The following is a 27,727-nucleotide window of genomic DNA, read 5'->3' on the forward strand; positions in this document are numbered from 1 at the left end:
GATTGTAGGTTTTGATCCAACTGAAAATTGACATCTCAAGGGCGACGAAATGATGTAAATTTATATGAAATGGTTTTGTATGATGCGTACTTTGATTAATGCCATTAATTTTCCACTGCCTTTTTGTGTGAAACGATTTTGTACCTTGCGATTTTGTATGACACGATTTTGTATGCTGCGCTTTTGTATGTTTTGACTGTCCCCTACCCGGCCTGTTTTGTAGGTTTTGCGCGTTGTATGTTACGATTTTGTATGTTTTGATGATTGTATGATAAGATTTTGTATGCTTTGATATGGAGCCCGCCAGATAATCCATGGCTTTGTCCACCAGTAAGGCTGTGCTGCCAGGCTTTGTCTGTTTTCCAGTGTCGGCTGCTCCCCGTCTGTCACTAGGTCCATGTCAGTAAGCCCAGTAGGTCCTTATTTATCGACCAACGCTCACGGTTCCTGGCGCATTTCCGTCCCATTTTTAGCGTAATTCTTCGGCCCCGTCACAGCGCAGTTTTCTGTCAAATCTGTCCGTCTGAACATATTAAAAAAGTTTTCGATAACTCAAACTGTCTTTCTGTTCGTTGATTCGTCTGCCAGTTCATACATCAGTTGATGCGCCGCCCGTCCGTCCTTTTCGGTTCGTTAGTGTTAGTCCGTCTGTCCGCTCGTCCGTCCGTACGCCGAACCGTTCATCCTTCTGGTCGTCTGAAACTTAGTCCGTCAGTTCATCCATCCTCCGTCTGTCCATCCGTCTGTCCATCCGTCCGTCCGTCCGTCCGCCCGTCCATCTGTCCATCCGTTAGTCGTCTGTCCGTTAGTCGTCTGTCCGTTACGTCCATGATCCTGCCGTCTGACAGTCTATCCGTTCGTCCGTCCCTCCAGCATTGTTCGTCCATTGGTCCGTCCGTCTGTCCATCCGTTAGTCGTCTGTCCGCTGGTCCATGATCCTTCCGTCTGACCGTCTGTCCGTTCGTGGACCATTCCTCCAGCATTGGTCGTCCATTGGTCCGTCCGTCTGTCCGTATACGCCGGGCCCGACCTTGACGTCGGCGGCTGGCGGCGGCGGCTGCCCGGAGCCGGGCCCGGCCGTGTAGGCGGCAGGTTATATCAGCGCTGCGGCCGGCAGGGCCGGTAGTGACCGGCGGGCGGCGCGCACCGAGGGCCGCTCCGCCCTCTGTCCACCCGGTCACTCCGACGGCGCAACGTGCGCTCCTCCGCTCTGAGAGTCCATCGGAGTCCGCGGACTCAGCCGGGCGACTGAGCGTGCTGTGGGACTCTGTGTGATTCGGTGAAGATTGTTAAAAGTGCGTCAGTGCGGATTTGCTGAAAATTGCGGTTCTCAGTGATTGAGCTGGACTCCAAAGGACCGTTTTCGTGGAGATTTTGTTGTGACTGAACAAGTCGTCACCAATCATCTAAACCAAAGGTAAGGCAATACGTTTGGTATTCGTCGATCTATGAGTGTGCTATTTTTCTATAGACGAAACTATTGCATGGGCAGTGTTAGCAGATTGATATGAGTGTTGACTGTGCTCTGTGACTGTGCGTTAATATGAGTCTGTGAGTGTTGAGATCATCCATGAGCGGCACTTGTTTTCATCACATGCTTCTACTTATATTGAAATGAGTCATGAAAAATCGTTTCAATTTTGGAAACACCCCGCTTTATTTGAGCGCATTTTTATCATCCCATTTGAATAGCGAATCTTGCTAGAGTATTGGTGGAACTAATACATAACGCATGTGAATCCATGCTGCTCATGAACATCGGATATCGGCTGTAGGTTTATAACCTGCATGCAAAGGCCGGAGGGCGGCTGAATAGACACCTCTTAAAACACTCATGACCCGTAAGACCTTGGTTTCCCGAGAGGGGACCTGCGAACACAATCGAGCCACGATTGTGTCGGGACCGAGAAAAAATGTCATGAAGTAGGTCAGAACTCGGGACAATCGGCGCTCATCTGAGGCCTTCGTGTCATCTGGGATGCCTTGACCTTACCTACACCAAGCCAAGGGGTCTGTGGGCTCTAACGATCAAGCTTTAACTATTCGGAGAACCCGGATGCTCTAAATACAACTGTGGGTGGGTGTCCTTGATCGGCATCTGATGGACGTTTCCACCCGATCCGTATAATGGAACTGGATTCCTTGATTGTAAATCCGCCCTTCCAGGAAGTGGACGCGGCACCCAAACCTTGAACTATTTGAAACGAAAACCGACGCTGTTGTGTCATTTCATCAGTATAGTGCTCCACGGGTGATCATTACCCACCTGTTCTTTTCCCGGGCGCGGCCTTATTGGCTATTACATGACACGCATTTTGATTTGTGCGTGAGACGCTGCACCATACATATATGGTACCATACATACAGGCGGATCGGTCGGATCGGGTCGGAGTCTGGCTCGCCACCGGTCATTAGCCGACGGCTCCGACCTTGTCTCGCTGTAGCGGCCATGTCCGCCGCAGAGACCGTCAAGGATTCGCCGCCGGTACACCATAATCGGACAGGGCCATCGATCCCCACGGCTTCCGCTCCGGGCTGAACAGGATTCCGCTCCGTGTGTACGCACCTAGCTGATGAGTCGATAAACGACAGTTGTCAGAAAAAGCCGTGGGTTTTTCCTAACATCACCTTGTGATGGTGAGACGTTCTCAGTGATATCCTTCATTATTCCGTGTCCTCTATGAAAGTGGTCTCTTTGTGTGTGTGTTTTTTAATGATGCGTTATCATGTGTGACGAGACCTTGCTACAAGACTTGGCTAGATCTCGGGCCCATGGCCGTTCCTAACACCCTTGAGCAGCGATCCCCGCATCGCATCATGCTCATGTCTCTCTAGGTCTTCTACGCCACGTTCCCCGTTACGTTCCACACGCCGTACCGTGGTCATGCAACCAGCACGGCCGTCCAATACAGTTCATGGCTGTAGGTGACACTTTCACGGACCGCGTCACGGCCGAGGGTGCGCCGTCACGAGTCACAGACGACAGTCACGGCTCACGGCCGTGCGCGCATCCCGTGACGCCCGGCGCCCAGTCACTGTCCACAAAACACATCCGACTGACGTAATGATAATAACGTACTGACGTAACGGCGCTCATTGCTCGAGAGAGAGGTGTGATCTATACGGGTGTCGAGCGCCCCAGTCGCTCCGACCCGGCTCCCGCTTCGCGCTTGGAACGGAGCCACTGATCCAACACGGGCGACAGTGTCAGCCCGAGCTTACGAAGCCATGAATCATGTATGGTGTACTTGGCCTTGTCGGGACTGAGTGGGTTTAAGAAGGATCGACGCACCCACTTGCACACTTTTCTAGAGCTGGATGAAGCACTGCTTTCAGTCACGAAATTTGATTATTTTTTCTTTAGGAACCTGTCCCCGTAAAAGTCACCACACCCATTGTGAACACTGTCGTCACCAGCGATAACAGTGATATAAAGCCAGCAAAGAGCCGGTGCATGGGTGCGGCCTCCCTGTCCAAAGCGAAGGGTTAGAAACATTTTTTTTTTGCGTTTTATTGTTCGTACAAAGCTCCCCTCGCGTCATCTCAACTCTACTGAGCTCAATTACCCGTTCGAGTGTGCGGCGGTGTAATCTCTGCGCCGCACTGGCCAGTGACGTCGAGCTCGCCCCTCCACGGCGGCGGCCGGACCGGTGCGGTGCGCTGGCCCCGAGAGATGACCTCGGAGGGCACACACGTCATCATCGGCAGTCGGGCCGGCCAGCGGACCCGGGCCGGCCGCTGGACCCGCTTTGAGAGCAGCGTGACTCGCGGCCCCGGCCGGCCGGCCCCGCTCGGACCTCACGAAGCCCGGCCTGATTATGACAAAGTCATCGGTGCTCCGATGTTGCTATGAGATTTCATCATTCGGAGTTATTGATGGCGCCAGCGTGCTGCATCTGGCGTGTGTTCATCGTCCGTTGGATGAATCTCCCTGTACTGACGAGGGAAGCGCCCGGTGGTTTGCGGCTGCGGCGGCCGCCATATCTGAGCGGTCGAGCTCCGGCGCCACGCCGCCGGCCCGTGACCACGCAGTCAGAGGCCGTCGCTGGGCCGGCGACAATCCGACCAGAGACGGCTCAAGGCCCACGGATTAGGACGCCGGCAGCTGCGAGAGGTGCCCCTCGGCTAGCCATGGCCGGCCGAGCGGTCACAGTCAGAGGTGCTCGCTGCACACCGTCTGAGCCGTGCTGAGTCGCTGCTAATCCCGAGCTGCCACCGGGAGAGCAAGGAAAAACGAATCGAAACGGTGGCGCTGCAGCGAGACAAGTTCTCACAGCGGCGGTTAGTGGACAGGTCTGCGGCCTCGGAACGGTCAGGTTATTTTTAAAACCAGTAGCACTGTTCTCAGAGCTGCACTACCTTCCTCAAGATCAATCTATTCTAACTTGGGATGTGTGTGCGTGATTCTCGGGACGAGACCGGTGGCATTTTATCACGCGGTGTCAGCCTGTTATCCCGTACAGGCCGAACTTGCTGTTTCAACAGTTACACATGTTTGTTACCGGCTTCTAGAATGTTATCCTTTCAAACACGCGGCTTAAACCCACTGTGCGGCTTCCACCTGACAGCACATACACTGCCGAGGATGGAGCTTGTGTCGGCAGCGGCGTGCCGACCAGTTCTCCGGAGTGCTGTCCTGTTGTATCTCCTACCTACAAAGGGATGCACTCCACCTTCAAGGAATTGAAATCTCTTTATGGGGCGAAGCGGTGTATTTACATCTTAAGGCCTGGCTACACTATGCGTTTTCTGCGTGCGTTTTTTGCGGGTTTGCGTTTTTTGCGTGATATCGTTCTAGAAAAAAGTTAAAAATAATACAACTTTTACATTAGTTGTGCATTAGTTATGTACTAAAGTTAATATAACTCTTATATTAACTAAAATTTACAATAAAAACATCACAAAAACGTAATAACGTTTTTTATTCTAGAACGATATTACGCAAAACCCGCAAACCCGCAAAAAACGCACGCAGAAAACGCATAGTGTAGCCAGGCCTTTATGTTTTTGCTGATCTTTGTTTGTCTGAAATGATCGGAGGTCCTCTGAGTTAGCTTTGAGCTTTGGGTATCTGTGAACTTTAGTGATTTCTTTCGTCGTAATCTTCGGCGAGCAGTATGAAATCTTCCTCGCTCTCTGTTCGTGACAAAGAGTAATATCACACTGTGCTGGCCTTGCTTGGCGTTGCCGATGTCTTATAATGGACTAAGCTGGTTTGGAGGTCTGCACCACTTGGCATGCATGCCGCCCTCCACACCGCGCCCTCCCACTGTGTCAGGTCACGCCCTCGGCGGCATTGTCCACTGACGGGCGGGGGCGGGCCGCTGACGGGCGTCCGACCGAGCTGTGCGTACCGCCACGGTCAACAGGTGTGGCTAGGACAATGACGAGGGAGGGGAGGCAGGGAGGGAAACGAGGCCTCCGCGCTCTGCCAAACGAGTCGTTCACACTTTGCTCAGCTGGACAGTAGACACTGGACAGGGCAGGTGGGGAGGGGTCGCACGGTCACACCCCACCCCCGAGTCCAGTTCACGGTCAAGGTGCTGGTGCGGCGTGGGTGCAGCCGCCGGGTCCTTTCTCTGACTGAGCTGGCACCCTGCCATACATGGTGCCGTGTTGGTCAGCGGTGCAGTGGCCACCCAGCGCTGGCCACTGGACGACGGGGCCACGGTACCCGACCGCCGCCGCGCGGCCTCTGGTTCTGCTGACACGATTCAGAGCGAGGTCACGCGCCGCGCTCGGTCAGGTCACGCCATGTGGGTGTGAATGCCGGACGGTGAGACCGCGGCTGACCACTGGAGATCAGCTGATCGGCATCAGCTGACCGCCCGATCAGCTGACTGCCTGATCAAACATCCCGGAGCTGCTGATTCAATATTAACCGAACTGTGATCGCTACAAGAGAGCTAACAACCTGGTGTAGGAATCAAGACACCCACGATCTATACGAGCAAGTATTTGCCGTACTAATAAAATCGCACATAAAACCACATATGCTTTGCAGCACGTTGCCTCGCTCAATGCCGTTGACAATCACTAACGGGCGCTGTTCTTTGGTGTTTCAGATGCGATTACGGCAGCTGGCGTGTCTGCTGGCGCTGTCGGCGGCGGTGGGCGGCTCGCCCGCGCCGTCCGCCGCCCCCGCCCCCGCCCCCGCCCCCGCCCCGGGCCGGTGGCGGTTCGATGAGGCGGTAGCCGGCGGCGGCACGCGGCAGGCGCGGCGGATCGCCCCTCCGTCGTCCGATTCCGTAAACATCCTCCGGCCGGCGCCTGAGACGACCACCACACCGGCGCCGCGCGTCACCAAGAAACTGGTGACGCTCGCGCCGGGAGGAAATAGCATCCAGGACATCCTCTTCAACAACGGCTACCGCGACAGTCCGGCAGACGCCGAGCCGGCCGTCAACAACATCGACGACGAGAGGAACTTGGACGGCCTGGCGCGGAAGGACGTGTGGCTGCTGGACGGAAACCTGCTCGTGCTGAAGGGCGGCGCCTTCTCCGGCGGGTTCACAGACACGGAGCCGCTGGACGACTACCAGGCGCCGTACCGACAGCCCAAGTTCCCGCCGCTCGAGTTCCTGGGTGTTGACGAGCTGCCGCCGGACCTGCTGGCCGCCTGGCAGTTTGGGTTCCCCGGCCTGGACGGCCTGTTCGAGGCCCGGCCGCCGGCGCTGGGTCCGGAGGGCACTCGGGGGTACTCCCCGTACGGCCGGCCCGAGTCGCGGCTGGAGGAGCCGGAGTCGGTGGCCGGGCCGCACTCCAACGTCGGAGCGCAGCCGTACGACGGAGGGGAGCCGTACCCGCCGGGTCAGCCGCATACCGACTCACAGCCGTATGTAGACGAAAAACCCTACACCTACGAACAGCCGTATGTTGATGGAACACCGTACACCAGCGCGGAGCCGTACACGGATGAAAACCCTTACACCAGCGCGGAGCCATACCCGGAGGAAACCCCCTACACCAGCGCGGAGCCATACTCCGACGGAAAACCCTACACCAGTGACGAGCCGTATGTCGACATCCAGAAATACAAGGACGGTCAATCATACGCCGAGGTCCCCTACACAGACAGTGGGCTTCACGAGGGCGAAAAACCCTACGAAGAGCCAAGTGAACCTGTAAACCCGGAGTTGATGAAGGGCTACAGCCCTCTGGGCCGACCCGAGCCGCGGCCAGACAGTCTCTACGAGACGCCCAGGATCGAATCGCTCCCGGAGTCCCAGATCCGGATATCGCCGGAGGGTCGGCCCGGGTTCGGTCCGGAGTCCACACCACAGCCCATCCAGCCACAGAACGGGCAGAGCTACGGCGTGCGACGGCACACGGCTGTCGGGGGCGGCGGGAGGGTGCGGTTCCCAGACGAGCCCTTAGAGGCCGCCCAGCCGCCGTCCTCCGAGGCAGCCCGGATCGGTGCCACGCGCACACGGACGTACTCGGTACGCACGAGCTACTCGAGTACGTCATCGCAGTCATCTACCTCTGTGCGGGGGCATAACGCGCGATACCTACCCCCGCCGGGCAGTCAGCGCGGCCCCAGTCCCCGCTGAGACCGGCACGGGACCTGAGAGAACCTCGTGAATTAGCACGGGCAGGACCAAACGAGTCGGGCAGCTTGTCAAGAGCGTTCGACAGACTCAGTCATTTGCCACGCTCGGCTGGAGCCTGGAAGTAGTATGGATCGGTGTGCGCCGTTCTCACCAACTCTGGCGAAAAGGAGTCTGTTCACCTGTTATTGCCCGCATCGCACGGGAGCACTAACCCACTCGGCACAGTCCAGTTACAAGCCGTCCACTCTGGCGCTGTCGACCTGTCAGTGCCGTCCCGTGGTGACCTGACCCTGCTCAAGTTTGCCGTCCAGCCCCGTCCTGAGCGGTGCGTTCGGCTCACCCGCGCCATCGGACCGGTGATCTCAGCCAGCCGGGTAGTGAGTCAGTGACCAGCACCCCGTGAGCTCGTGAGGGCGGGCACAGTCGCCGCGCCGTCCGGCCACTGCTACAGGGTCTGCGGGCGGTCCCAGCGACCTCTGAATGCCCCGACTGCGCGCTCGTTCGGCCGCTATACAAGGCATTGCTGCTGTCACAATATTGTTGTTGTATGTATGTTTGTATGTTTGTACAATGTGGCACTGTAAATAGGCACTTGTTACTCATCGTGCATAAAGTTGTGTCTTGTATCGAATAAATAATCGTGTTTATGACATGTTTGTCAAAGCAGCTGCTTCGAAAAGGTAGTATAGAACTATCAAGAAGACGCTTCATTTTTAGCAACACGTTTTAAGCAAATCAGTTGACGACTGAAGTAACTACAATGATGCACACAATGATGCACACAGAACGCGGACTTTTGCACTCTAATCACGAATGCTACGATCGGAAAGCAACTGTTTTGTTGCCTCGCTTATAATGAGGAGGCATTCTATGACTGTACCTGGTACGACAGAGCGGTGATATTAGCTCGACACTGACCTTATGTGATTTACTAATTAGATGCCATAGATATTTACATGGGGAAAAGGGAAGGACGAGGTGGCGCCATGCATGCCAAAGGGTCCCCCTTTTCCCGAAGAGCTTCGCCATCTATGTTGGTTGCGGCTGATACCAACAAGTCGCTACCATTTACAATGTCACGCAAGCTTATTCCATGCGTCCATGCAAGGAAAGAACAGAATCTAATTAGTAAAAACAGCGAAGCAAAACAACCCACTAGGGACATTCCGAATAATATCGGATGTATCTAAAAAAAGGGTCTAGCTAGAAATTCAAACGGAATGACTAAGCTGGGTGAAATTGTTCGCGACGCTTTGTTTCTACGAGTTACTTACGACATACCTATCCTTTACCAAACAGGGATACCGACTGGTGCTCGCTGGCAAGGACAAAGAGTGACACTCGGGTAGTACCTTATTGAGATGGTCCCAGTGTGGGTGCAGAGACGCCGCAGGAATCGCTCGAGAAGGGATAATCCCGTACTTTCCGCGCCGTTCTAGTATTTGTTATCAAAGCTAGGCCGAGACTCTAATGACAGGCTACCATAACCAAATTCATATTCCATCATAGGCAGTATGCATTTATGGATAATAGCCAAAGCGAACCACAGGTCGGTCTTGACCTTCCTCGTTTGTAACTGTTGTCAGATAACCACAGACAAACCTGCCTGTACCTAATTAGTGGAATAAGATCCCGCTCCAGAGACCAGAGTTGAGCCGCTGCTAAACCACCCGTCAGGAATTTGGAATATCCATAAACATGACATTCTTATCTTCTCAGCTTGGTCTGGGTCTGTTTTTAGTAGGACAAGGTCTCCGTAATGGCACGTTTCGGTCACAAGGGCAACTGGACATCTTACAGCTGACAGTGTCGGCGGATTCCGTGTTTAGGGTTTAGACGGACCAGGAAAAGCCGCTTTCTCAGCATATGTAAACCCATGCATTTGTGTAGAGATCAACTATGCTAAAGGTATGTGCGTGAAGTTGGCGTCGGATTCGGATTCGTATTCAGCGTCGAGTACCGAATCACTTGAAAACGTCATATCTGGTCAATTCGGGGACGGGGAGCACGAATATGACATTAATTTTGCCCTAGCAGGTATCCCTTATCCCTTAATCGTCCCTTAAACGACGGGGCGCGCCAAAAGTGCCTCAGGGGCTCTTCCGATCACGAAAATAATGGTCCCAGGCGATTCCCCGGGTCGATATCTAGCCGCACCACCACTAACTTCACACGTGCCTCATATCCCTTATCCCTTAATCGTCCCTTAAATGACGGGGCGCGCCAAAAGTGCCTCAGGGGTTCTTCCGATCGCGAAAAGAATGGTCCCAGGCAATTCCCCGGGTCGATATCTAGCCGCACCACCACTAACTTCACACGTGCCTCACATCCCTCATCCCTTAATCGTCCCTTAAACGACGGGGCGCGCCAAAAGTGCCTCAGGGGCTCTTCCGATCACGAAAATAATGGTCCCAGGCGATTCCCCGGGTCGATATCTAGCCGCACCACCACTAACTTCACACGTGCCTCATATCCCTTATCCCTTAATCGTCCCTTAAATGACGGGGCGCGCCAAAAGTGCCTCAGGGGTTCTTCCGATCGCGAAAAGAATGGTCCCAGGCAATTCCCCGGGTCGATATCTAGCCGCACCACCACTAACTTCACACGTGCCTCACATCCCTCATCCCTTAATCGTCCCTTAAACGACGGGGCGCGCCAAAAGTGCCTCAGGGGTTCTTCCGATCGCGAAAATAATGGTCCCAGGCGATTCCCCGGGTCGATATCTAGCCGCACCACCACTAACTTCACACGTGCCTCATATCCCTTATCCCTTAATCGTCCCTTAAATGACGGGGCGCGCCAAAAGTGCCTCAGGGGTTCTTCTGATCGCGAAAATAATGGTCCCAGGCGATTCCCCGGGTCGATATCTAGCCGCACCACCACTAACTTCACACGTGCCTCATATCCCTTATCCCTTAATCGTCCCTTAAATGACGGGGCGCGCAAAAAGTGCCTCAGGGGTTCTTCTGATCGCGAAAATAATGGTCCCAGGCGATTCCCCGGGTCGATATCTAGCCGCACCACCACTAACTTCACACGTGCCTCATATCCCTTATCCCTTAATCGTCCCTTAAATGACGGGGCGCGCCAAAAGTGCCTCAGGGGTTCTTCTGATCGCGAAAATAATGGTCCCAGGCGATTCCCCGGGTCGATATCTAGCCGCACCACCACTAACTTCACACGTGCCTCATATCCCTTATCCCTTAATCGTCCCTTAAATGACGGGGCGCGCCAAAAGTAAATGACGGGGCGCGCCAAAAGTGCCTCAGGGGTTCTTCCGATCGCGAAAATAATGGTCCCAGGCGATTCCCCGGGTCGATATCTAGCCGCACCACCACTAACTTCACACGTGCCTCACATCCCTCATCCCTTAATCGTCCCTTAAACGACGGGGCGCGCCAAAAGTGCCTCAGGGGTTCTTCTGATCGCGAAAATAATGGTCCCAGGCGATTCCCCGGGTCGATATCTAGCCGCACCACCACTAACTTCACACGTGCCTCATATCCCTCATCCCTTAATCGTCCCTTAAACGACGGGGCGCGCCAAAAGTGCCTCAGGGGTTCTTCCGATCGCGAAAATAATGGTCCCAGGCGATTCCCCGGGTCGATATCTAGCCGCACCACCACTAACTTCACACGTGCCTCACATCCCTCATCCCTTAATCGTCCCTTAAATGACGGGGCGCGCCAAAAGTGCCTCAAGGGTTCTTCCGATCGCGAAAATAATGGTCCCAGGCGATTCCCCGGGTCGATATCTAGCCGCACCACCACTAACTTCACACGTGCCTCATATCCCTCATCCCTTAATCGTCCCTTAAACGACGGGGCGCGCCAAAAGTGCCTCAGGGGTTCTTCCGATCGCGAAAAGAATGGTCCCAGGCGATTCCCCGGGTCGATATCTAGCCGCACCACCACTAACTTCACACGTGCCTCATATCCCTTATCCCTTAATCGTCCCTTAAATGACGGGGCGCGCCAAAAGTGCCTCAGGGGTTCTTCTGATCGCGAAAATAATGGTCCCAGGCGATTCCCCGGGTCGATATCTAGCCGCACCACCACTAACTTCACACGTGCCTCATATCCCTTATCCCTTAATCGTCCCTTAAATGACGGGGCGCGCCAAAAGTGCCTCAGGGGTTCTTCCGATCGCGAAAAGAATGGTCCCAGGCGATTCCCCGGGTCGATATCTAGCCGCACCACCACTAACTTCACACGTGCCTCATATCCCTTATCCCTTAATCGTCCCTTAAATGACGGGGCGCGCCAAAAGTGCCTCAAGGGTTCTTCCGATCGCGAAAAGAATGGTCCCAGGCGATTCCCCGGGTCGATATCTAGCCGCACCACCACTAACTTCACACGTGCCTCATATCCCTTATCCCTTAATCGTCCCTTAAATGACGGGGCGCGCCAAAAGTGCCTCAGGGGTTCTTCCGATCGCGAAAAGAATGGTCCCAGGCGATTCCCCGGGTCGATATCTAGCCGCACCACCACTAACTTCACACGTGCCTCATATCCCTTATCCCTTAATCGTCCCTTAAATGACGGGGCGCGCCAAAAGTGCCTCAGGGGTTCTTCCGATCGCGAAAAGAATGGTCCCAGGCGATTCCCCGGGTCGATATCTAGCCGCACCACCACTAACTTCACACGTGCCTCATATCCCTTATCCCTTAATCGTCCCTTAAATGACGGGGCGCGCCAAAAGTGCCTCAGGGGCTCTTCCGATCGCGAAAATAATGGTCCCAGGCGATTCCCCGGGTCGATATCTAGCCGCACCACCACTAACTTCACACGTGCCTCATATCCCTTATCCCTTAATCGTCCCTTAAATGACGGGGCGCGCCAAAAGTGCCTCAGGGGCTCTTCCGATCGCGAAAATAATGGTCCCAGGCGATTCCCCGGGTCGATATCTTGCCGCACCACCACTAACTTCACACGTGCCTCATATCCCTTATCCCTTAATCGTCCTTATCCCTTAATCACGTGTGAAGTTAGTGGTGGTGCGGCTAGATATCGACCCGGGGAATTGCCTGGGACCATTATTTTCGCGATCGGAAGAACCCCTGAGGCACTTTTGGCGCGCCCCGTCATTTAAGGGACGATTAAGGGATAAGGGATATGAGGCACGTGTGAAGTTAGTGGTGGTGCGGCAAGATATCGACCCGGGGAATCGCCTGGGACCATTATTTTCGCGATCGGAAGAGCCCCTGAGGCACTTTTGGCGCGCCCCGTCATTTAAGGGACGATTAAGGGATAAGGGATATGAGGCACGTGTGAAGTTAGTGGTGGTGCGGCTAGATATCGACCCGGGGAATCGCCTGGGACCATTATTTTCGCGATCGGAAGAGCCCCTGAGGCACTTTTGGCGCGCCCCGTCATTTAAGGGACGATTAAGGGATAAGGGATATGAGGCACGTGTGAAGTTAGTGGTGGTGCGGCTAGATATCGACCCGGGGAATCGCCTGGGACCATTCTTTTCGCGATCGGAAGAACCCCTGAGGCACTTTTGGCGCGCCCCGTCGTTTAAGGGACGATTAAGGGATGAGGGATGTGAGGCACGTGTGAAGTTAGTGGTGGTGCGGCTAGATATCGACCCGGGGAATCGCCTGGGACCATTCTTTTCGCGATCGGAAGAACCCCTGAGGCACTTTTGGCGCGCCCCGTCATTTAAAGGACGATTAAGGGATAAGGGATATGAGGCACGTGTGAAGTTAGTGGTGGTGCGGCTAGATATCGACCCGGGGAATCGCCTGGGACCATTATTTTCGCGATCAGAAGAACCCCTGAGGCACTTTTGGCGCGCCCCGTCATTTAAGGGACGATTAAGGGATAAGGGATATGAGGCACGTGTGAAGTTAGTGGTGGTGCGGCTAGATATCGACCCGGGGAATCGCCTGGGACCATTCTTTTCGCGATCAGAAGAACCCCTGAGGCACTTTTGGCGCGCCCCGTCATTTAAGGGACGATTAAGGGATAAGGGATATGAGGCACGTGTGAAGTTAGTGGTGGTGCGGCTAGATATCGACCCGGGGAATCGCCTGGGACCATTCTTTTCGCGATCGGAAGAACCCCTGAGGCACTTTTGGCGCGCCCCGTCATTTAAGGGACGATTAAGGGATAAGGGATATGAGGCACGTGTGAAGTTAGTGGTGGTGCGGCTAGATATCGACCCGGGGAATCGCCTGGGACCATTCTTTTCGCGATCGGAAGAACCCTTGAGGCACTTTTGGCGCGCCCCGTCATTTAAGGGACGATTAAGGGATAAGGGATATGAGGCACGTGTGAAGTTAGTGGTGGTGCGGCTAGATATCGACCCGGGGAATCGCCTGGGACCATTCTTTTCGCGATCGGAAGAACCCCTGAGGCACTTTTGGCGCGCCCCGTCATTTAAGGGACGATTAAGGGATAAGGGATATGAGGCACGTGTGAAGTTAGTGGTGGTGCGGCTAGATATCGACCCGGGGAATCGCCTGGGACCATTCTTTTCGCGATCGGAAGAACCCCTGAGGCACTTTTGGCGCGCCCCGTCATTTAAGGGACGATTAAGGGATAAGGGATATGAGGCACGTGTGAAGTTAGTGGTGGTGCGGCTAGATATCGACCCGGGGAATCGCCTGGGACCATTCTTTTCGCGATCGGAAGAACCCCTGAGGCACTTTTGGCGCGCCCCGTCATTTAAGGGACGATTAAGGGATAAGGGATATGAGGCACGTGTGAAGTTAGTGGTGGTGCGGCTAGATATCGACCCGGGGAATCGCCTGGGACCATTCTTTTCGCGATCGGAAGAACCCCTGAGGCACTTTTGGCGCGCCCCGTCATTTAAGGGACGATTAAGGGATAAGGGATATGAGGCACGTGTGAAGTTAGTGGTGGTGCGGCTAGATATCGACCCGGGGAATCGCCTGGGACCATTATTTTCGCGATCAGAAGAACCTCTGAGGCACTTTTGGCGCGCCCCGTCATTTAAGGGACGATTAAGGGATAAGGGATATGAGGCACGTGTGAAGTTAGTGGTGGTGCGGCTAGATATCGACCCGGGGAATCGCCTGGGACCATTATTTTCGCGATCGGAAGAACCCCTGAGGCACTTTTGGCGCGCCCCGTCGTTTAAGGGACGATTAAGGGATGAGGGATATGAGGCACGTGTGAAGTTAGTGGTGGTGCGGCTAGATATCGACCCGGGGAATCGCCTGGGACCATTATTTTCGCGATCAGAAGAACCCCTGAGGCACTTTTGGCGCGCCCCGTCGTTTAAGGGACGATTAAGGGATGAGGGATGTGAGGCACGTGTGAAGTTAGTGGTGGTGCGGCTAGATATCGACCCGGGGAATCGCCTGGGACCATTCTTTTCGCGATCGGAAGAACCCCTGAGGCACTTTTGGCGCGCCCCGTCATTTACTTTTGGCGCGCCCCGTCATTTAAGGGACGATTAAGGGATAAGGGATATGAGGCACGTGTGAAGTTAGTGGTGGTGCGGCTAGATATCGACCCGGGGAATCGCCTGGGACCATTATTTTCGCGATCAGAAGAACCCCTGAGGCACTTTTGGCGCGCCCCGTCATTTAAGGGACGATTAAGGGATAAGGGATATGAGGCACGTGTGAAGTTAGTGGTGGTGCGGCTAGATATCGACCCGGGGAATCGCCTGGGACCATTCTTTTCGCGATCGGAAGAACCCCTGAGGCACTTTTGGCGCGCCCCGTCGTTTAAGGGACGATTAAGGGATGAGGGATATGAGGCACGTGTGAAGTTAGTGGTGGTGCGGCTAGATATCGACCCGGGGAATCGCCTGGGACCATTATTTTCGCGATCAGAAGAACCCCTGAGGCACTTTTGGCGCGCCCCGTCGTTTAAGGGACGATTAAGGGATAAGGGATACCTGCTAGGGCAAAATTAATGTCATATTCGTGCTCCCCGTCCCCGAATTGACCAGATATGACGTTTTCAAGTGATTCGGTACTCGACGCTGAATACGAATCCGAATCCGACGCCAACTTCACGCACATGCTAAAGGTTTAGTTATTTCTTTTCATGCCTCTCTGGCGAGCGTTGCGGGGCAGGCGGAAGAAAGACGCGGTTCGCGATTAATCTAATGTGAGACACTGGCTATCCCAGAGAGACAAGGTCATTCGAGCCATCCATACGGCACTGCATGATTTATGGAATGCAGTTTCGAGCGTACTCCTGCACTCGCCTTCAAGCAAACGCCCCTGGAGTTCTGTCTGATGTCCGTAATTCCGATCGAATAGACACGCCGCACGCACGCATCCCGTGTGCAATACATATGAGCTCATTCCTGGTTAGAGCATCAGACATTGACGTAGAGCATCAGACATTGGGGTCCGCCTCTAAGAGTCAGGGTATCCATAGAATCAAGGATGCATCGAATCGGTTATAAGCAGCGGTGCAACTCGTCGATTAGCCTCGAATACATAATCAAATGAAGCAGAGAAACGTGACGTCGGGATCGGGACGAATTGACCCCAGTTAGCCGTAAGAGCCACCAATAGCCGATAACATCAAACGGCGGAGAGCGATCCCTTTAACCTCCCTACGTCACGGCCCTCGTCAGCATCTCACAATGTGAGTCGTAAACTCGGTGATCAGGAGAGCCTCCAGCGAGAAGTCGGTAGGAAACACACCGGTATGTAATTTGTAAACAGTAAGCGGCGGGCGAGCAAACAATGAAGACACGTGTCTTCGTTACGTGCATCGAATACGTAAGCTGAAATGCGCAGGAACAAAAACATCACTATCAGAGACCCTGAGACGCCTTCCCTCCCTCTCTCCCTCCCACCCTCTCTCTCTCTCTGCTCGATCCCGCTAGTCCAGTGTCGAATAAGGGGTCGTAGAATGGCTAGCCAATAATTATGACGGCATTGTTGTCAGCCAACACAACCTAGATCGAGCTCGAAAACTAGTGCGGCCTGGACAGTGGATCGAAGCCCAAGACGTGTCGGTCCCCCTCATCCCAAACACAGGCGTCCTACCCGGCGGCTGGGGGCCGGGGAGGGGGGGGGCGGACTGGTCACCGCTGTCCAGCCGGCCCCGCGCCGCAGCGATAACCTTGTGATAGTCCGGGGCCGGCTACCCATCACGGGGGTACGGCCGGAGCCACCGCCGACGGGGTGACACACGGCACCTCTGTGTCACCGCACCGGCAAGGACAGGTGACGCGACTGACACGGCTGACACCGAGCCGCTTCCGGATTCCGCCGAGTGTCACTGTCTGGAACTCAGACTGACAGGTAAGCGCTTCAAATAAATCCATCGCCAGTGACGTATCCATTATCCCAGAAGGCCGCACTCGCCGCTGTTGCATAACCCATCGATTCTCTGACCCCATTGAGACACGGAAGGTAATATTGGACACGTATATTCCGACCAGAAGCTATACCGATCCTAGACAGCTGAGATCGCAGAATACAACCCGAGCCTGCCCTGACTCGACTGCGGATAGTCAGTCCGCGTCAGCACACTCGCCCCTATCACTTCACCCCAACCCCAGTCATCCAGCACAAACTCTCAGACGTGAAAAGAAGAATCACATGAAGAAAGCTCCGGCCCCGGTGCGACGGACAGCGGAGGCCGGTTATGGCGAATGAAGAAGCTCCACTGTGACATACCGGGTCCCAAGACACATGTTCTGACACGCAGACAGGAAACTACAGGCACACCGCACGGAGTTAAAGAAATGCCCGAATAAATCACCTTACACCGTCATTTCCATGAAATAGCCACCACAATCTTTGATAAAGCAAAATCGGCATTTCTCGTAAATTCAAGCGCACAACCTCTCACACAGCAAATACGATACCAGTGGCAAATCATCACAGTGCATATACAAAACAGCAGCGTACATTAGTGTATAGACAGCACGGCTATAGCTGGCACACCGACGACTAAATAATGACCTTGTGCTGACGCGTCACAACCTACGCGTCCCAACGGACTGCAGGAAGCTGACACCCATAAAGCGAAATAAATAGCATAAATAACCTTCCCAACGACGGCGCGAACTGACGGCAGCTTAGCAGCCTGCTGTCTTTATAGGTCTTAAAAACGTATTTATTGGTAGATCGTTAGCGACGTGATGGCTCGCCCCCGGCGGCTGCTGCCTCCGTAAATAGAATCATACTCTGTGCACGCGATATAAAATGCCACCCACGTCTGTGACTGCTGCTGGACGAACTTCCCATAAAATGCTGACCCTGCGCCGAGTTCCCTTCTCTATCAAATACCACTGGAATGCATTAGAGAGATACACTTGGACCGAGAAGCCGCAACACTGATAATGTAGGCTATCGATCCAGTGTGTGTTCGGTATCCACCCACCCGGCGAAAATATGGCAGCCGCCTGTCCGCCTCCATATGGCAGCCCTCCCGCTGCTCGGTGGCAGCTCGGACTGCCGCCCGCCGACTGACCAGTCCTGACTTGACTTAGCAACCCATCACTCCTACCAATCCTCCCGTCCAGCACACATATCCTCCCGTCCCGCCCATCCCGCTCACACGTCGTCGAAGATGCCTCTGGGCGCGGCGGGCCGGCCGGTGCGGCTGTAGCTGAAGCCGTCGTCCCCGACGCGTCCGACGCTCTCGACGTCGGGCTCGGTCCAGGAGTCGCGTGCCGGCCGCTCCCTGCCCGGGAACGGCGGGTCGGGCGACCCGAGCAGCTCCAGCCGCGCCGACTCACCCGACTCAGAGCGGGGCAGGAACGAGCGCACTGCCGGGGGAGAGGTAACGATCAGAGCGGGGCAGGAACGAGCGCACTGCAGAGGGGTGAGGGGTTAGAGCGTACTGCTGGGCTGGGGGAGAGAGGAAGTAAGGGGACGGCGATTAGAGCGAGGAAGGAACGAGCGCACTGCTGAGATGAGGAAAGAGGGGGGGGGCAGAACGGGGCAAGCACGAATGCACTGCCGGGGGAGGAAATGACGTGAGGGGAGGGAGAGTAACAGCGGCGCAGAACCAGCGCACTGCTGGGGAGAGGGAGGGAGCGGGCAGAAACGAGCGCACTGCCGAGGGAGAGGGGGAGGGGGAAAGTGACTTGAGCGATCGGTGCAGTCATCCGGCTACAGATTCTTGTGTTCATTAGGCGCATCCTCCAAATGAAGGTTCGGCAGTCCACATCTTAGACGGATCATAAAAGAGCATTGGTGGTCACTCTCCGGTCATGTGCGGAACCTATGGGACCTGTCATGCTACACTGCTTGGCGCTTCAGCGATAGGAGGTAGGCTGTAAATACAATACGACAGAAACAGTTCGAGCGGAAAGGAATGGGACGTCACCCATTCACTCTGAGGCGGTACTTCGAGCTAGTGGCTCACTGGTGAAACGGGCAATAACAATGGTGGCGACACTTTTGTATTATTAGCATTTTCCGCCTAATTGGGTCCTCAGGTAGTAGGTAACTGACAAAGGATGCAGGAAGGGAACGTGACTCACTTCTAAGAAATTTGAGCCGGTCAAGTAGGTTCCGAGCTAAATACTCACTGCTGCGCCTTTTTATAACAGTTCCTGCGTCAAACGAGTGACAATGGCAGGGAAGCAATGGTTTCAATCTACAAATATGGACACAATGTGAAATGAGTACCACGGTTCATAGAACTGCAAATAAAACGGCCGCAAGAAAAATACACCGCCAGTTCTGCTCCGCCATGTTACAAACAATACCTAACTATCCGGCAGCCTTCATTCTACTACTCCCATTGTTGATGGAACCCAATCCAAGCCTCCAAACTAACTATACCAGTCGACTACGCTGCCCCATGATGCGCGACTCACTGCGTTGTTCGGCGCGCTGCACGGCGGCGCGGTACGCCTGGCTGCCCCACCCTCCTCCTCCTCCGCCGGTGGGGGCGGAGTCGGTGCGCGGGGCGGGGCGCGTCTCGGCACCGCTCTGCCGCTGCCGGCGCCGGTGCTCTCGACGCACCAGCTCGCGGCCCTCGTCCGTCAGATCGGTGGTGATCTCGTCCTGGTCGAGGAACTGCTGAAAGCCGAGGAAGCTGAGCAGCCGCGCGCCCAGCGAGAACCACGTGGCCAGGCAGAAGGCCAGCACGCACATGGGGAAGTAGATGTTGAAGCCCTCCGACAGGATGGCCAGCACGTCCATGTGGCCCATGATCTGTGGAAGACGGAGACGGAGACGATCTCAAAGGCGGGGCCGAGATCAGACAGATAAGAGACGAAGAAATGTCGAATATCGAATCGAAAAAAAGACCAACTTGCAGCACTGCCAGTAGACTGGCACTACAATAGCCAGACAAATATTTGCGTCATGATCGAATGAAATGCCATCTACGCACCCAATACAATATGATACCGGAGGTGGTTTACCCCATCAGTCTCGCACTATACCAAGTCTCACCTACACAATCTAATGCACAAACGGCTGGAACTCTATGCCTCCCGGTTGGTCTGAGCAGCCACGTCACTCACCTTGGTATAGGCCGTCTCGTCCACCCTGTCCTTGATGATGTGACTGTCCATGTGGATCATACCCAGGAAGTTGAGGCAGAGCGGTGGGGTCAGACGACACAGCAGCCTGAGGAGGAGGAGAGGGGGCGAATCAGACGACATAGCAGCCTGCGGAAAAGGGGGGCGGGTCAGACGACACAGCAGCCTGAGGAGGAGAGGGGGGCGAGTTAGACGACAGAGAACCCTGAGAGCGGAAGAGAGGCCAGTCAGACGACACGGCAAGCTGCGGAAGAGAGGGGCGAGTCACACGACACAGCAGCCTGCGGGGGGAGAGGGAGAGAGAGAGAGAGAGAGAGAGAGAGAGAGAGAGAGAGAGAGAGAGAGAGAGAGAGAGAGAGAGAGAGAGAGAGAGAGAGAGAGAGAGAGAGAGAGAGAGAGAGAGAGAAAGAGAGAGAGAGAGGCGAGGCGAGGGCGGGATTGAGGGTCCGGGAAACTACTAGTATTTAGATAAAGTAGGTAGGAAGAGGGCAAGCATTTCATCATCACAATATCTACAAGCCAGGATAATCGGCGCCCAAGTACCAATAAAACGTTGTTAACACATAACCATACCCAACGCTTTTCAACCCCGGTGTGAAGTCATAGTACTTACATTCCCGAAAAGATGAGACTGTGCTGATCTGTCTGGTGGTTCGGAGCCAGGTAGTAGAAGTTCAACACGCGAATCTTGAATATCGTGTAGTAAGTACAGACACAGAGGTATGCTATTGTCAGACTAGATATCACCTGCGGAATGGAAAGCAACCGTCAGCGCTAACCATTACATGTGTGTGATCGCCGTAAAACAGAACGATGCCGCAACATTCTACTAATGAGGTAGTGAGGCGTAATGAGAACGATTAAAATAAATGTGCAATGTGCATGTTTATTAGGCATTGTTCTGAACAACAGGACACGGAGTATATACATATGTCTGTCTGCTCCCGAGTAATCAAAGCAGACGTAGCGCTGCTTTGCTGCACCCGGATACTGCACTGTGATATGTAAATACCTTCATTGATGAAATTAAACTACGACAAAGCCACGCAACCATGAGGAAATGATCCCGCACGCCGAGCGCAAGCATTGTCAGTTTAGCATAATGAATGCGGTAAACCAAACACAACATTGCTTAGCAAAACACGAAACATCAATAGTACCTAAACTGGATGCCAGTTAAACTAACCTCAATCGCCAGATAGTCGTAGTTGGACTTTGCGGCGTTGATGAAGACTGCGAACAGTGACAGTGTCGGGCTCTTGTTGAAGAAGGTGAGCTCGGACCAGACCACCATGAAGGATGTGATGGCGCAGACCACAGAGAGGCAGCGGAGTGCATATCCGCGCAGACGGCACTTCCAGTACCATTCTGAGGGGAAAGGCGTATGAGAGAGTCAGAGCAAGTTCCTAAAACTATCACACACGCACCGGAATATCAAGCACACATCATATATAAAATGAGGCACAACAGAGCGCCCCCTGAGAGACGTGAGTTCACAGTACTTCGAGATACACCAATGGCGTCTGAACCTAACCGGGACCCAGTCTCGGTTAGGTTCTCACTTTGGCTAGAACTGACTATGGCTCGTCCAAAGTCAGTTCTACTTTTCCCTTACGCATTCGAACCACTACCCAACCAGCTACTGAACTGAAACTCTGCTACCGAAGAGCAGAGTTTCAGTCACATAACCTACCACTCACCCGCAGCACAGACTATATCTTGTTCCTATTAAGTCTATTCCCTACTCCATCGGCCCTTCATTCCACAGCGCTGCACTCTATCCCTCCTCCTTCCCAAACCGGTGTGTTTTACCTCTCCCGGACCCAGATCCATCACCTTACCTAGCCGCGCGCCGATGATGAGACTGGTCCAGCTGGGCGGTCGGGGCAGACTCGGCTTGAAGTAGCCGTCTCGGTGTCGCTGGTTCTCAGATACGTCCTCCAGCTCGATCACCTGACCATATAAGGCACGAGAGGGGAGATAAGAGGAGGGTTAAAGAGACTGGCTTTGAATATGACTAAGCAAGACACTGAAATAATTATCTTGAAGCACATAATGAAGTAACAAAACACATGAGGACATTTTGCAGTCAGTACATCGCAAGAATGACAGCGGTGTTTCCAAATGCAGCACGAGCACAGCGCAACGACGGCTTGGCTCAAAAATAGATGATCAGTCAGCACACAGAGGGAATTCAACACACAGCTCCGTCAGCTCAGACGTTTTTAGGTTAACAAGGATATCAAACGCTAAATCCACTACGATTATCTCTGACAACTGAATCTCTGTGCTGCGCTGCTACCTAGTCCAGGGCTTACTCTTACCTCCTCTATTAGCATCTCCCACTGGGCCTCAGTGCGGTGGTGGTGCTGCAGAGCCCGGATCACCTGCCGGTGCAGCGCCACCAGCGACTTCTGGGTGGGCATGGGCGCCGCGTCCCCGGCCCTCTGGCGGCGCTTCATCCTCTGCTGCAGCCCGCCGGGGACCTTGGCCAGCACCGTGTCCACGCAGGGCCGCAGCGGGTGGCTGCCGCTGATCGCCTCCGAAGCCAGCTGCAACGACTGGCGGCGAGAACACGCGGAGACAGGGGGGTCAGGTGAAGGTGCAAAAGGATTGGGTACCTATGTGTGGAAAAGGAGAAATTGTCACTGAGGTTAGATGGGTAAAAGGTGCAAATCAAGGTCATTCTGAATGGCTTTGTTTTATGGGATTGTGGCCAATGACGAACCCTCAAATACGACACTAAAACATTAGAGACACTACAAAAGCAGTGAGAAAACCAAGATACATTGGTGCTTACCAGCTATGTGAAACTGCACAGTCCTAAAGACTTCCGGCTGTCCGAAGGAGAATTTTACCTTGTATCCCACCTCACTAATTATTGTCGTAAATGGCACGGCATCCAAAGCTCAACAATACCAATGTAGGACAAGCAGTTATTGCTTCGTTTCGTTTCCAAGAAAATATTTGGACTTCTGAAGCTAATTATCACCAAATTTGGATTGTTTCTTCACTCATCCGTGAACAAAACAAAAAAGAAAATTAACGGTACAAACATGAAATGCCAAACGTCAACAACTAAGCCCCATTGTTAACGGTAAATTTCAAAACCGAAGCAAACCTGCAGAACCGGTTGAAACATGAAACATCCAGCGTAATGCGAACAATAAAACTCTCACTCAGGGTTACCTTATCTAGTTAAAGGTCGACGTTCTGTCGACGGGACGAGAGTCCCGTTCTAAAGGACCACGGTATTCAAGAATATCCGTCAATAAAAACAAAGCTAAGCGAGCAGCGATAATAGAAGGGATCACAGTAAAAACAATCTAAATATCCAATTAGTAGCACCAATACTAATAATGATTACGGCAATATTGTAGGTAAACAACCGATGAGCACTCACATCCAGTACGTCATCGAGGGCCTCCTCTGCCTCGGAGCGTTCGGCGCTCAGTTTGGCCACTCGGAAGTAGCCGTGCCGGAGGCTCCAGCCGCGCTGAGCGGCGTGCCACAGTGCACGCGGCACCTCCACTAGGGAGTAACCGAGCAGCAGAACCAGCAGGAATAGGCCCCACGTGTTACTGGCAGACGAGGCGATCAGCTTCAGGTGCGGTCTGCCGGTCACATAGGCGGCGGTTTGGTGAGACACGGTCAGAGGGAGGAGTTGGTCTAGTTAGAGGGTGGAGAGGAGCAGGTTAGATCAATTCAAAAGGGCAAAACGAAGAAGTAAGGTCAAAAAGTTGAGGTCAGAACCGGTCATATGGAGAGTGGGTTGGCTTATATTTGGCCCGAGTTTATGTTATATTCAAACCAGATCAAAGGGGAAGAGCAAAACTGAGGTCACACACGGATGGAAAAATGCACACACAGCACAAGAAAGCGTGACGTTCCCCAATTAACGTCAGCCAGAGACTCCCAGACACCGGTTCGTGCGGCATCAAACGTCAATTTTTTTCCGGTTCCCTGTCTTTCTATCATCCCCTCTGTTCCGTTCCTCACCCGTCGACATGGACGCCCGGCTGCGTGCTGATGTAGATCAGCAGAATGATCGCGATGATCAGGTACGACCCGTAATAGATCGCGTTATCCACCAGCGCCGTGCGCAGCTTCCCCTTGACGGTGAAGTCCCCTGCCTGGGTGTACGACTGCGTCATCGGCATGATGAGCCAGGTGAGCGCCTGCGAGGTCCAGTAGACCACGCGCCACAGGTCAATCATCACTGCCTCGGAAACGTAGCTCCAGGGCCGCTCACACGGCGTGGGCTCCGGGGACGGGCCGACCGTGATCGGCGCGTCACTGGAGGAGCCGAAAAAGGCAGCCGTGGACGGCACTGCCGTGGTGACGCTGGTGTTGGCGGTGGTGACGGTGGTGATGGTGACGTTGTCCGGCAGAATGGTGTCGTTGGACGGTGGTGCCACGGTAGTGGTGCTCACAGGCAGATCGTGATCACGGACACATTTGTTGTACGCCGTCTGCAATGGACGAACAGAGTCTTGTTAATGCAATGGAATTGTATTAAACTGAACAAATAAATGCTAATAAAACAAGCACGTAAATAATGCAGACGACAACTTGAAACAGGAGATTCACAGCCACCAAATTACTCGGAAACAAACGGAAATGTCACAAAATGAATAATCTTACAAACCATCGTAAGGAATACACTGGGAATTCTAAGCCGTCGAAAAACCGATTTAACGTGACATACGCAGTTGTTTTACGATCATTCAACGAAACATGTCCACTGGTCTACCCTTCATTGGTCAACACTTCATTTAAAGACAGAAACTAAGGCACACTTGCCGCTAGCCGCCGTCCCCTCTCCACTCCCCACCCTGCTCGCGCTCGTTTCCTCACCCTGGACACGTCCATGGGGATGACGAAGACGATGATGAGGGAGAAGTACCAGGCGATCAGCACCGAGATCGTGACGAACACGTGGTGGTTACGCCAGTCGCCGTACCGGTAGAGCAGCGCGGCCGCCACGCAGAAGGTGGCGACAATCTCCACTGACAGCGGGCCCGCTGTCATCGTGATGGTTTGGTATTGATGGACTTCTGCTAGATATCACTGACTCAGCACTGGGGATTTACCTACACTGTGGAGCGATTACGGCTACAAAGTGCACTGATCTCAGAAAGTTTGCAGTCCACTGAGTTGCCTGTGTCACTTCTTGGGTTTAAGTAGTTCAGCGTGCCAGATGTGCGTTTCACATGCAGTGACCAATAATTCACTCAGTGTCTCTGATATAATGCACACGCTGTCCCGGCCAAAATTACTAAATTACCTTCAATAAATGTACAGAACTAATATGTCAATGTCCCATCAATCTGTAGCTTAGTTCTTGGCTAGAATGGCTCCACAGGTTTTCACTCCAGGTCCCACTTATCGCCCACTGTTTCTCTACACTGGCCCTCGACACAGAAGCAGTATGTCAAAGTTTAGTCAAGCTCAACTCCGCTGGAGTCTGATCTCTGCGTGGGACTGGCAGCAAGTTGCGGTGACGTGGTGCAGTTCAGTTCCGGCCAGCGGAGGTTGGCTGTCGCGCCTGGTCACGGGCCTTCTGGTCCGCCTCTCGCTGCATCTGTTCCATCTTCTCCAGCGTCACAGACTTGAGTGGCAGCAGTTTGGGCTTGCAGAGCACCATGCTCGGAGCATCCTCAGAATGCAGCAGACCCTGGCGGGGCAGCACCTCCCTGAGACGTCCACTGCCACTGTCCGCCATCACAGCTCACGGGCAGTCAGACACAACAGAGACCAGGTCACCACAGGACTGCAGCTGGAACAGGCACAGAAAGTTACAGATGGAAACACTGCCAAGTGCCAACTGATTTTACCTGGCAGCTGGCACTCAAAACCAGCACACCAACAGCCTCGGTAGTTTACTGTGTAACTTAAATCTTAAGTGTATCAAAGAAGTTTACAAACAAAATTCTGTCTCAGTTGTCTTCATCTTAACAGGAAAAAAGAAAATCAAAAAGATAAACACAGATGCTATGTGTGTTTTGGAATTGGTGTCAATTCATTGACTGTATTGAGCGTGGCTGAGGAGTCAATGGATTTTAGGGTGACTCAGAGTCCAGCTCCAGCTTGAAAAGTCAACTCTGATTCCAACTCTGACTCTGGACAGTTCTATTAAAATCCATATCATGGTATTGAAGTTAATAATGAAGGGAGACGTTTTATCTTGCCTGAAACAATCCCTTGCGCGTTCCAAGGCTTTACGTTGCAAATATGCATTAAAAATAACATGCAGAATCAAAAAGCAGGTTCTGGGGAATTCAGCATCTTCTGCTTCTTTCTCTGAAAACGTTCTTTCAAAACAGCGAAATGGCCTTTTCTGACAATTTCTAATTTTGAGCGCAGTATCGTCAATCAAACAGGTGCAGTGCATGACGTTGAGCCATGCAGCGTTAACTCCCACTCGACTCTGGATTCAGAGTCAGTATTTTTTTTGGTGACTGACTCTGATTCCACGCAGAACTGTTGACTCTGACTCTGACTCCAACTCTGACTCTGCAGCCCTGGTATTGATAATTGACTATTGAGTATTGAGAACTGTTTCTTGTGAGTTGTGGAAATATTTTGACCGATTTTGTAATTTTGTATTGCTAGGAAATGAAACCAAAGGAAAAAATGAGGCATATACTGAACCTTTTAAAGGGAAACCTATGATTACACTTCTTGCAATGGCAGGAATGTTGCGCCTATGTTCAAGTGCTACTTTTTACTTAATTATCACATCAAGCCAACTGCCAAGTTTCTGAGTCAGACTTGAAAGTAAAAGAATACCTGTTTGATCGGAATTTTAATACCTATCAAACAAATAATGGTAATTGGTAACAAGATGAATTGAGAAATTACCTACGCGTCCAACCCTATGCTGTTCTGACACAAATAAACCCAATGCCATTAAAATACAATAAATCGAAAATACAGCAATTATCCCAGCTATGGTAGGTAGGTAATGTATTCAATAAACAACAGAAAAATATGCCAATGCCGATCAATTTAAGCTGCGCATCTTTTGTCATATTAGCGCAGCTTATGCGATTCGAGGTGACTGTGAGGAAAGCGACCACTAAATCATACAAGCCAGCAAACTTATGTTAATCAGCAAAAGGTGGCGCTGGTTTTCACCGAGACATGAGGGCATCTACAAGTTTTTGGGCCCTTTACACAGGGCCTCCTCTAAGGATTTTTCACTGGGTGGGCAAAATTTTTCGCCGCTCCCCTGCCCAAGGGCAGATCCAGTCACTTGTTTTGGGGTGCAACCATTTTCACCTGCGACTGGGGGGGGGGGGGGGCTGAAAAAAGCTGCCATTGTGCCATTGTAAATGGTGACAAAATATGATGTGCCCGGTGACAAATATCGTGACTGAGAGGCTGCATTCTTGTCGCATACTCATATTGACTGCATCTTGCATAGGGCCTGTAACAAGCGAATAAGTAGGAGCATGCATTTGTTATACCTTCTACTTGCATCTCTACATTTCTTTGTCAAAAGTTGCATCTCTACCGTCCCGCAACGTTTGAGCTCCATATGTGTTCTATGAGCAGAATCAGCAAAACTCTCACGTAAGCAAAGTGGTCCGGCTGAGAAACGAGCCAGTGCGGTCCCATGCTAACCCAATGCAATGGTGACACAGTCACCATTTGTCGCCATTCTGTCACCAACGCTCATTGGTCCGCCAGGCGGAAATTACTGCGTACGGACAAACAGA

General features: G+C 53.1%; 2 protein-coding genes across 6 annotated transcripts; one reads left to right on the plus strand and one right to left on the minus strand.

Annotated features, from left to right (window-relative positions):
• The first annotated feature begins 334 nt into the window (after positions 1-334).
• On the plus strand, positions 335-8,201 carry LOC122369283. 2 transcript variants are annotated; one of them, XM_043343906.1, is made up of 3 exons: positions 335-353; positions 1,118-1,417; positions 6,066-8,201. In XM_043343906.1, exon 3 carries the CDS (start codon positions 6,066-6,068, stop codon positions 7,551-7,553), a length of 1,488 nt encoding a protein of 495 aa, XP_043199841.1. In that variant the 5' UTR covers positions 335-353; positions 1,118-1,417; the 3' UTR covers positions 7,554-8,201. The 2 variants fall into 2 exon arrangements, with proteins under 2 accessions (XP_043199841.1, XP_043199842.1); XM_043343907.1 differs by lacking the exon at positions 335-353 and having other exon boundaries at positions 1,064-1,417.
• Positions 8,202-16,909: 8,708 nt separating this feature from the next.
• Positions 16,910-27,035, minus strand: LOC122369281 (LMBR1 domain-containing protein 2 homolog). 4 transcript variants are annotated; one of them, XM_043343903.1, is made up of 11 exons: positions 26,989-27,035; positions 24,861-25,782; positions 24,003-24,475; positions 23,407-23,617; positions 22,328-22,564; positions 21,845-21,956; positions 21,190-21,371; positions 20,617-20,750; positions 19,986-20,091; positions 19,332-19,671; positions 16,910-18,272 (listed from the first exon to the last, which is right to left on the minus strand). In XM_043343903.1, exons 2-11 carry the CDS (start codon positions 25,032-25,034, stop codon positions 18,058-18,060), a joined length of 2,184 nt encoding a protein of 727 aa, XP_043199838.1. In that variant the 5' UTR covers positions 25,035-25,782; positions 26,989-27,035; the 3' UTR covers positions 16,910-18,057. The 4 variants fall into 4 exon arrangements, with proteins under 4 accessions (XP_043199838.1, XP_043199835.1, XP_043199837.1 ...); XM_043343900.1 differs by having other exon boundaries at positions 26,868-27,016; XM_043343902.1 differs by having other exon boundaries at positions 26,872-27,007.
• Positions 27,036-27,727: the final 692 nt, after the last annotated feature.

The sequence above is a fragment of the Amphibalanus amphitrite genome, unplaced genomic scaffold (assembly GCF_019059575.1).
Source record: "Amphibalanus amphitrite isolate SeventyFive unplaced genomic scaffold, NRLGWU_Aamphi_draft 001023F_arrow, whole genome shotgun sequence".
Classification (NCBI taxonomy): Eukaryota; Metazoa; Arthropoda; class Thecostraca; order Balanomorpha; family Balanidae; genus Amphibalanus; species Amphibalanus amphitrite.